A 10,821-nucleotide genomic window follows, 5' to 3' on the forward strand; every position below is an offset into this window, starting at 1 on the left:
CAATTTTTAAAAAGTTAGAAACATATTTGAATAGCAATTTTTTAAATATTTTTGTCGATTCCCTAATTATTTACATTATTTAATCAATTGCCAATAGATAGCTGATAGCAATATTTATTTTGAATATGTTTACATGAAAACATGTAAAAATAAAAACTTATAAATGTTTATAATATGACATATTTATAAATATACTGTATATTTTTAATACTTGCACGTTTCTTCCAAACTCTCGTATCTCTATTTTTGGGATATGCCGTTTTCCCGTGCCTGTTTTTTTGTTTCCCCTATCGTCGTTTCCGTATCTAAGCTACATAGTTGATGATTCATCGATCAAATCTAGGTTAATGTTCAGACATCAACGTTTTTTTTTTTTTTTTTTTTTTTTTTTTTTTTTTTTTTTCAATGTATGTTTGACAAATACACATCTTTGATCTTTCACACAATACAAATACACTAGAAACTCGATAATTAATAATCTCACTTAAAATAATATTTTTTATCAGTCTCGATTCGGGGATAATGTGCTAAATTATTAGTACAATAATTTAATATTTTGCTAAATGAATAGAATTTTACTAGTTTCAACTGTATTAATTTATAGAGTTTAACCGTTGTCGATAATGGAAGTACCTTTTAAGTTCAAAGTTCACCTTTAATTAGCTATCAAAGTTGCTTAGCCAAGAAGTTCAAAGTTCAACCGTTAAACTTTATTAATATTAATTGAATAACTACTACTAGGAAATAAATTGAAATTAATTCACGGTCATTAATAATGGAGATAAATGGAGCTCGTGAGTTCTTTATTCAAAAGTCAAAGTTACTTTTGTAAAATGTTGATTTATTTAAATTATTGCACGTTAAACTTTTATGCCAAGTGTAACAACTATGGTAATGTTTATACAAAAACAAATAAAAATATATGGTTTTGATTCAATCCACATAACAAAGTTTATAAATTGACATTACTTGGCACGACTAGCAATTTGCATCCAAGATTTGGGACCATCACTCAACAAAGCTTAGTGACATGCATTATTATGGTTCATATAGGATAATACAGTGGGCGGATTCAACTTTTTTCTTTTTTAATTATCCACGAAAAAAGAATTTATTTATTTATTTATTATTATTTATTATTTATTATTATTATTATTATTATTATTATTATTATTATTATTATTATTATTATTATTATTATTATTATTATTATTATTATTATTATTATTATTATTATTATTATTATTATTATTATTATTATTATTATTATTATTATTATTATTATTATTATTATTATTATTATTATTATTATTATTATTATTATTATTATTATTATTATTATTATTATTATTATTATTATTATTATTATTATTATTATTATTATTATTATTATTATTATTATTATTTAATTTTCTGAAAATGTTATGTCGTTCCAATTTTACTAATGTCGTTTTGACTTCGAACCTGATTTTAACATATTTCTATTTTGATTTTGGAAAAATTCGAAACACGAAAACTGTAGTCTTTTGGGTTAGCTTTCTAATCCAACTTAAATCCGCTAGATTGGATGTCGTGTGACAAAGTTATGCATGAATGAGTCACATTTTGAATTTTAGATACCTCAATTCATCAAATTTGTGGGTAGTATCCATTGATTCATGTATATCTTTCTCGTCCGACATCCAATTTTGGTGATTCAAGTTGGATTAGACAACTAACTCAAAATACTTCAAATTCTATTATTCGGGTTTTGCAAAATTTGGAAGTAAAAATGATCAAAATCACGTTTGAAGTCGTAACGGTATTATTAAAGCTCGAACGACATTTATCACATCCCATTTTTTTTTCATGTGAAATTCATATTTAACATCCATCACAATGCTTAGAAAACAAGTTATAACTAAATGAATAAAAAAAAAAAAAAAGATCAATTGAATATAAATTGGGTAAATTACGGTCACCCCTGAGATGATGTCAAATTACAAGAAAAATCCTCTCATGTTTGAGTAATTACAATCACCTCCTCAATTATGAATTTTTTTACACGTCCATCTTTACAGTGTCAAATTTAGTGGAATCTTCTAGATTATGTGGAATAGTCTCCACTTTGTAACCATTTTACAACATTCGAGCTTCATATTTCGAAACAAGATGATCAGAAAATGTGTCACTTGGATTGTGACTATCAGATTGTGGTGCATCAGTAATTGCATTTTTCGGAAACAAACAAGTACAAATTAGAGAATATTTCACTGAATGTAGAAGATTGTGTTGAATTTGACACCGTAACGAGTTGACGTGTAAGAAGATTAATAGTTGATGACGCGATTGTAATTACCCAAACACGACGGGTTATTTTATAATTTGACTTTATATATGAGAGGTGACCGTAATTTATCCAGGTAAATTTGATTTTTTTTTTTCTCGTTTTTAATATAATTTATTTTATTAGTTTATTTATTTTATAATAATAACAATTAAACGTCGGTATAAATATAATGCCTAATTTTGTTTTCACTACCGACTATTTTCCTAGGCGTGGGCCCCACATTCACCCCCCTACTCAAATAACACGGTGCCAGCTGGCACTCCGTGTGAGCGTTTGCGTTCCTCACACGCGTCACTATCAACGCACCGCCTATATATACAGACAGACAAATCCTTATTTAGATATAGATATATCATACGCCATAATCAAGAAACTCGAGAAGCGATTTACATTACCAGAAAATTGGCTACAATCTTCTACTTATTTGCAGAGGTACCCTTTTTGTACTATCTTTTCACGCATTTTTATTGTTTATTTATTTATTTATTTTATTATTATTGCACGTCCAGAATTCTCTCTTCGATCAATCTTTATTTATTTATTTAATGTGAGTTTTTTTTTTTATATGTGATTAATTGTTGATTAAATTTGGCAGATGGATCTGCTTTTTCTTGATCTAGAAAAAAAGTAAAATCTGATTGATTAATTTTGATCTTATTACTGTGTCTGATCATGAAATATGATGTCTGAACAATTACTGAGTAATGAATATTATTTCTTAAATTGTTGTTCTATGTGTTGTATTATGCAGACTTTCTGATCAGGCATTTTTTTTTTCTCTCATCAGGTATTGGAAACTAATTAAACAAGAGAAAATACATATATTGAGATGGAAGACAACTGTGAGAATGTTCATATCAAGGAAGAGAATGTGGAGAAGGAGAAACTTCACTGCAAAATCGAGGGCGAAACCGAAAAGCCCGATGGAGCCGAAGAGAAGACCAAGTTTGACCTTGAAGTGGAGAGCAAGTCGGTTGTGAAAGAGAAAAAAGACGAGGGAGATGAAGACGACGAGCATAAAAAGAAGAAGAAGAAGGATAAGTCGGAGAAGAAAACCGACGAAGAGGAGGAGGAGGAGAAACCTAAGAAGGAGAAGAAGAAAGACAAGAAGAAGGATCTAGAAGGCGAAGAGAGCGAGGGTAAAGAAGGTAAAAAAGATAAGGAGAAGAAGGATAAAGACGTCGATTCCGAAGGTAAAAAGGAAGAAGAAACCGACGAGGCGAAAGATGAAAAGAAAGAGAAGAAGAAGAAGAAGAAGAAAGATTCTAATGGAGAAGAAGAAGAGAAGGAAGAGAATAAGAAAGATAAGGAGAAGGAGAAGAAGAACAAGAAGAAGGACAAAGAAGAAGAGACGAAAAACGGGGGTGATGCTGAGGTGGCGTCTAGGGAGATTAAACTAGAAGGAGATGAGAAAACACCGGAAGGTGAAGTTTGTAAGGATAAGAAAGACAAGAAAAAGAAAGACGAGAAGAAAGGGAAAGTTGAAGACGTTGGCAAACTGAAAACGAAGTTGGAGAAAATAAACGGGAAAATCGAAGGTCTCCTCGAGAAAAAAGCCGACATTGTGAGGCTGATAAAAGAAGCCGAGGAGAAGGAAAATGTTGATAATAATGCTAAGGCGACCGAAGAAGGATGTGTAGCTGCTGCACCTGCTGAGGTTGTAGCTTAATTAGCACTTGGTGTTTTCGTAATACGTCTTAACCGATTTTTTATTTTTTTTTTCTTAATTGTGATCTTCGATTTTAGTAGCGTCTATGTCTAATATTCTCTGGTCTCGTTTGAAGATGGAGATATGTGTGTGTGGTTTTTTTTTTTTTTAATATGGTTGTGTTTGGAAGAGATGTATTTACGGTGTTATTTGTACGGTTTGGGTTGAATATAGAGATTCTATGAATCGTTTTTGCTTCCTTTATCGTTCGGCGTTCTTGTTAGTTCTTTATCGAAGTATTATAATATAGTCCGATCCATAATAAACCGCTGTCGAGAATTTCACCATTGCCGGCAAACACATTCGAATAACTTAAAATGTTTTTTACGGCTTTTCGAACTAATTATTTACTTATACATTTTCGAAATAGGTGCTTATTGTACAGCAAGAAACGGAACGCATTTTCGAGAATTTGCAGGTATATCTATCTCCCTCGCAATCCGAATGTATGTATGCATGTATGTATGTATGTATGTATGTATGTATGTATGTATTTGTTAATTAAAACACTCGATAAATGAACAACGAAGAAGAATTAATGCGTAATACAGAACCGATATACTCTGACATTTGTTCGTAAGCAAGGGTAACGAAGGAACCCGCAACCAACCATATAAGTGCATTGGGCAAACCTACACTCTCGTATAACATCTTGCAAACCATACGAGAGACGTAAACCAAACTCTCGTATACTGCTTAATAATGATCCCGGAAAAAAAAAAAAAAAAAAAAAAAAACCGAAATTTCGGGTAAGGAAGTAAGTAACTCCGAAGTAACCGAAACTTATAATGCACTGACCTTCAACATGGCCTGTTTGTCTCAAATCTGCAAAGATGTCTATATATTCAGGTTTGTTATAATTAGAATTAATTATTTTTAGGTGATATTTTTAATTCCACCATCAATTGCAGAGTTACATTTTCTCCTACTTCTCTTTCATTCTCTGCTATAAATGCCCCGAGAAACCCGAATGCAATATTCATTGATCACAAAAGCAAATCGACGATATCTCATTAATCAAATAAATAGATACATTTCTTTTTTTTGTGTGTGTGAAATTAGCTATGGCTAAGGTGATTGGATGTTCCGTAATGGTAATCACAATTTGGTTGGTGGCGACGCAGCTCCGGTGGCTGAGGTGGAATCGTCCGCCATCACGTGCGGCGGAGTTCTGACGAGTGTCACTTCATGCATAGGCTACGTCCAAAGAGGCGGGGTGGTGACAACTGGCTGCTGCGACGGTCTGAAATCGTTGATGTTCAACGCAGCCAGCACAACACCTGAGTTACAAGCCGCATGCAGGTGCCTCACGGCGCTTATCCCAAACGTTTCCGCTAACCCGAGTTTGATTAACAACCTTCCCGATTTATGCGGCATCCCTTTCCCTTACAGATACAGCGCATCGCTCGACTGTTCCAAGTAAGTTATACGAAGAAGCTACGATATTGATCATATTCCCTTTTAATTGTAAGCATTGAAATATTTGGATTGTCGTATGTCTTTTGTATATTGCAGGTTAACCCGTTAAAAACGACGAGACGTGCAAGAGAGAAGACGAATGTAGTAAATAAAGAAAAGTGACTAAAACGACCATGTACCGGATCTTCGAAAGCACCTACTATTCGTCTATGTCTAGAGCTGCTTTCGTTCATGCTTGCTCTTGCTGTTCCGATATCTCTAGTAATTATTATGCATCTACGTAAAAATTTTATCGCCTCTGTGCGTGCTTGTAATAAATGCATTTTTTTCTTTATGCATTTCGTGTGGGCAATGAAAAATGAAAGGGGTACACGTAAAAAGGCTTACACGATTCCCATCTTCTTTTATTTCTTTCATTCGATCGTTACATTGGAAACTCACCACATCTAACAACAACACGAGAATTAACAACAACATCGTGAAAAAAACCGCCTCAATCTGAAATGTTCCATTTCAAATTTAATCAGCCTTCGCACCTTTTGTAGTGAGCCCGAATCCGAACGGGAACAACGGGTCGTAATGTGGGTCGCCCACATTCATCGGAAGCTGATCGACACTCTTGAACCAAGTGTGCGGCAGTTTGCCACTAAACCCGTAATCACCAAACAGAACATCGGCAACACCTTGCCCTTCTGTGCCAGGTAGCCAAGCCGCCACGAGCGCGTCGATCTGGGCAAGGTACGGCCCGATCACAACAGGACGGCCCGTGATTAAAACTACGACGCATTTCACCGAGGCGCACACGTTCTTGATAGTGCTGTAGCCACTCTCAGGTAATGTCAAGTTTAAACTGTCCCCGAACGTCTCTGCGTACGGTGGTTCACCTACCACCACAACGGCATACGAAAACTTGTTCAATTTTAGAAATTTAGAATCTGGATTTTCGTTGAATACAACTTTTGTTTCTGGATGGACTGTATTCTTGACGGCGGTTAGAATTGTGGTACCTGAAAATTTAAAAAAAAAAAAAATCAAGTCTTTGTAAGAGCTTTGGAGAATCATAGACGTGTTTATTGCATTCAACAATTCGATATAACATTAGGGTATTAAATTCAATAAACACAATTAATTATAGATACTACGAGCAACGGCGAAGCCAACATAGTGCATAGAGCTGCGGGGGCCACGGCCCCCACAGTTTCTGCAACGTTTTAGTATTTTACGTAGATATTCGTTATTTTTTTATAATAATGACCTCTTAGAAAACTATTACGGGACAAGACGAAAATGAAAAAAAAAAAAACGAGCATATTTACCGACTGTTACGTTGCCGGTCTGTCCCTGCCATTGGATTGTCCAGCCACCGCATTGGTTGCCGATATTGTTAGCATGTGAACCCACTACAAGAATCTTCGATGCCTTTTTAGGCAACGGCAAAACCGGTTTATCTGCAGATTTGCCGTTTTTGAGCAGCACAAGTGATTTTCTTACAGCTTCTCTTGCTATTTCTCTATGTTCCTGTAATTATTATTTAAATTAACGGTAACCAAAGATACGATACTAAATTATACTAATCGCTACCCGATGATTGATTACTATTTAACTAACCTTGCTTCCCAGGTGCTTGACCATGCTGTAATCAGCCAGCGGGTGTTCGAATAAACCGATAGTGAATTTCACTCTCAAGATTCTTGCGACTGCGTCGTCGATTCGGCTCATGGGAATGACTTTGTTTTTCACCAACGAGGTTAGTCCGTCGATAAATTCTGTGTAATTGTATGGTACCATGATCTGCATTTTTATTTTTAATGAGATTATACTCTTGTAAAAAAATATGATATCATCTTGAAAAATAAATGCAACCCACCATGTCGATTCCAGCATTAATTCCGGTTATGATCGAATACGTATAATTAGCATGTTCCGGAGTAGTGATTCTGTCGATCCCCTGCCAGTCTGATATCACAAATCCCTGTAAATAAATTTCCCAATTAACATTTTTTTTAAATATACCAAAATGATTATTTTTCTTGAATTAGTGATTTTGGAATTGAAGTTAAAAAGTTTCAATTTTTTTTTTACTCTGAAACGTAAGGTGTTCTTGAGGAAGCCAGTGATGAGGTCGCGATTAGCGTGCATTTTGACTCCGTTCCAACTCGAATACGAGACCATGATTGTGCCCACGCCTTTGATAATCGAGTCGTAATAGGCCGGCATGTGAATACTAAGCAATCCATGCCTGGTTGCCAATGTGTTGTTCTCATTCACACCCTTTGTCGTTCCACCATCGCCCACAAAATGCTTGGCTGTAGCTAAAACCTTTTCCCTAGATAAATAAAAAATGCAAATCCAGTAAATAATATGCTCTCTCTCTCTCTCTCTCTCTCTCTCTCTCTCTCTCTCTCTCTCTCTCTCTCTCTCTCTCTCTCTCTCTCTCTCTCTCTCTCTCTCTCTCTCTCGTGTTTAGTGGACTTATGGTCCATATCACTAGCCAGTCTGGTTATTCTTCTTGATTAAATCCTAGTTGTTTCTACTTTTCTATATTATAACAAGATCAAAAAGAAGATAAATTCGAAACTTACTGTCCAGCTAGAAACGGAACGCCCTTTCGAGAATTAGAAGGAATTTCTCCTTGTAAACCAGATATAATCTCAGTCATTGATCGAACCACCTTCGGATCTTCGCTGTAACTTTCATAACAACGACCCCATCTCGGATCTCTACAAACCTGCGTATACGGTAAAAACAAATCTGGTAATAATCCAATTTCCAAACACTAAAACCGACTACTATCCGTATATAGATATACATATACAAATAATACAGTTGAACTAACCGCAATGCAAGGTGCGAAAACGTAAGGAATCCCGGTAGCTCTAACTTCAAGAGCAGTTGCAGCACCGATTCTCTTCACCAACTCAGGATCTCTGTACATTCATTAATGTTCTCGATTAAATTTCAAGCGTGCGTAATTAACCTTAATCAAAATCAAGATTGTGTACACTTGCCTAGTAGCTCCAAGGCCGACATTGTGAGGAAAGATCGTGGCTTTGTAAACCCCGTTATGCCCGTGGACCGCATCGATACCGTAAAGCATGGGAATCTTAAGACGGGTCGATAAAGATCCCTTTTGGTAACCGTTGACCATGTCAACCCACGTCTCGGGAGATGCTGTTGGAGAAGGAACACTTCCTCCACCACTCAATACGCTACCTACAAAAAAATAAAAAAAAAATCAAAAAATCGAGGCACTCGAAGAATTATACTACAGAAATTAATAAACATCAAAATTTTTGTTCTCTTTAAATTTACCTATGTAGTACTTCTTCAAGACTTCGGCTGACGTGACGAGTTTATCGATTTGTGTCATTTGGCCTACCTTTTCCTCTAGTGTCATTCTGCTTAAGAGGTCTTTTACTCTCTTGTTTATCGGTTTTTTGGGATCTTGATATGTTTTATACTCTGCATTTGCCACTACTGCTATCGAACAACAGAGCGCCAAAATCCCGATAAAAAACGGAGGCGCCTTAGCCATTTTTTTTCGTCGGTTATCGCCTTCACATTGCACAAGAGACAAAAAAAAAAAAAAAACTTTAACCATAACTCCAAACTAATGTTCAACTTCCATCAACATATTTCAGTTCAAATATTATATATATCTGCATTTATATATTGATGTTCGAAACTAGAAGTAAATGATGCAGTGGAGTTTGATCAGGTTACGATAGTTGCTAAATATGTATGGATTTAGCTGACTGAGACATTTATACAAACACATAGCTGCATATAATCATAGGACTCAAGTACATACTTAAAACAGACAGAAAAAAGAGAATCATAGGAAGCTGACACAAGTTCATAGGATTTAGTTGCATTAGCAGAGCTCGACAGTATAAGTGGAGAAAAGATAAAAACAAGAAAATGGAGGAAACTTACAGTGACACTACCACACAGCTCACTGATCTCTGCTTTTCTTGAGAGAGAGAGGAAGAGATTTGTTCTCAACTTGGATGGAACAGAATTGGTATATATAGAGAAATCTGTTTCAACTTCCATTTTTTTTCTTCTTGTTTTTATTTATTTTACCCTCTCTCTCTCTCTCTCTCTCTCTCTCTCTCTCTCTCTCTAATAAAAGACTGCAGTTTCTTTGACTAAGATTTGATTTCTTTTGGAACTACATAGAACTAAAATTCCTTCTATATGACTTTTCAAATTTTAATGTAACAAACATTTATGCAAGTATGTATAAATGAAATGATAAATATTACATTTGGTGTGCTAAATTTACTCTTGCATGCAGAATTACATTTATGTTGATTTAATATGAAATTTTAGATAAACTTGCATAAATTACGGTCAACCTATGAGTTAAGGTCAAATAATGAAAATACCCCTCAGGGTAATTACAATGACCCATCAATTACGAATCTTCTTACAAGAATATCCTTGCAGTGTCAAATTTAGTGGAATCTTCTAGATTATTTAGAATATTCTCCAGTTTGTACCAGTTTTACCCCATTCGAGCTCTACATTTTGGAACAAGGTGATCATAAGATGTGTCTCTTGGCTTGTAAATATCAGATTGTGGTAAATTAGAAACTGCATTTTTGCACAAAACGAGTACAAACTAGACAACATTACAGGAAATTTAAGAGATTTTGTTGAATTTAACATCATAAAGATGTACGTGTAAGAAAATTCATAGTTAATTGATGATTGTAATTACTCCAACAAGAGGAGTTTTTTTCTCTCCGTAATTTGACCTAACCTCGTGGAGTTGGCCGTAATTTATCCTTCATTTAAAAAGAGAATCTAAAAAAATAATAGATATTGTAAGAAAATATAAATGATTGAAACTATAGAAATGATAAATATGGATAAGTGGGCCCCCGACCACTACAGCTCGTGTGAGCCACCTCTATAAGTTGTTAGCCCCACTAGCACCGACCGATGCCATTTTATTCATTATTGTTTATTTATTTAATATTTTTTTATTATTTATTTGGTCAATTTGTCAAAATTTCTTTCAAAATATCATCACAATGGTCAAATAAATATTAAATATTATTAGAAATTTTGAAAAGAATAGAAACAAAATTCGATTTACAGCAAAAGAGGGATTTTTATTTTAGATTTCAGCTGCCTTTGCTGACCTTTCCTTGCAAGATATTTCCCAGATACTATCAATAATTGAAATTGGGGTCTCGAAAAAACAATTAATTTCATCAAGTATCTTTATCTAACTAAATCAGAATTTTTATTATTTATCAATGGATTATTATTTAAAAATTTATAATTTCAAACTTGTTTACATATTGTAAGGAATAGGTTGTTATAAATAATAACACTTGGAATCAATAAAACT

The 10,821-nt window shown here is 34.3% G+C and overlaps 2 protein-coding genes and 1 pseudogene across 2 annotated transcripts; 2 read left to right on the forward strand and 1 right to left on the reverse strand.

Moving 5' to 3' along the window:
* The first annotated feature begins 2,600 nt into the window (after positions 1 to 2,600).
* LOC105950020 (uncharacterized) lies at positions 2,601 to 4,241 on the forward strand. The gene is made up of 2 exons (XM_012973342.2): positions 2,601 to 2,761; positions 3,117 to 4,241. The coding sequence occupies exon 2, from the start codon at positions 3,159 to 3,161 to the stop codon at positions 3,996 to 3,998; it is 840 nt and encodes a 279-aa protein (XP_012828796.2). The 5' UTR covers positions 2,601 to 2,761; positions 3,117 to 3,158; the 3' UTR covers positions 3,999 to 4,241.
* Positions 4,242 to 5,118: 877 nt separating this feature from the next.
* LOC105949917 (non-specific lipid-transfer protein 1 pseudogene) lies at positions 5,119 to 5,565 on the forward strand (annotated as a pseudogene).
* A 274-nt stretch (positions 5,566 to 5,839) lies between these two features.
* On the reverse strand, positions 5,840 to 9,760 carry LOC105949915 (uncharacterized). Its single transcript, XM_012973220.2, has 10 exons — positions 9,393 to 9,760; positions 8,769 to 9,011; positions 8,465 to 8,669; positions 8,293 to 8,383; positions 8,039 to 8,184; positions 7,539 to 7,782; positions 7,324 to 7,428; positions 7,065 to 7,247; positions 6,773 to 6,974; positions 5,840 to 6,463 (listed from the first exon to the last, which is right to left on the reverse strand). The coding sequence occupies exons 2-10, from the start codon at positions 8,989 to 8,991 to the stop codon at positions 5,976 to 5,978; spliced, it is 1,887 nt and encodes a 628-aa protein (XP_012828674.2). The 5' UTR covers positions 8,992 to 9,011; positions 9,393 to 9,760; the 3' UTR covers positions 5,840 to 5,975.
* Positions 9,761 to 10,821: the final 1,061 nt, after the last annotated feature.

Source organism: Erythranthe guttata, chromosome 10, assembly GCF_056151865.1.
Source record: "Erythranthe guttata isolate IM_541 chromosome 10, IM_541, whole genome shotgun sequence".
Taxonomy (NCBI): domain Eukaryota; kingdom Viridiplantae; phylum Streptophyta; class Magnoliopsida; order Lamiales; family Phrymaceae; genus Erythranthe; species Erythranthe guttata.

Coding starts and splice junctions, on each gene's coding strand:
- LOC105950020 (XM_012973342.2), top strand. CDS start 3,159: ATGGAAGACAACTGTGAGAATGTTCATATCAAGGAAGAGAATGTGGAG.
- LOC105949915 (XM_012973220.2), bottom strand. CDS start 8,991: ATGGCTAAGGCGCCTCCGTTTTTTATCGGGATTTTGGCGCTCTGTTGT. Junction 7,783..8,038: donor GTTCCGTTTCTAGCTGGACA/GTAAGTTTCGAA, acceptor TTATTTATCTAG/GGAAAAGGTTTTAGCTACAG. Junction 6,464..6,772: donor GACCGGCAACGTAACAGTCG/GTAAATATGCTC, acceptor TTAAATTTTCAG/GTACCACAATTCTAACCGCC.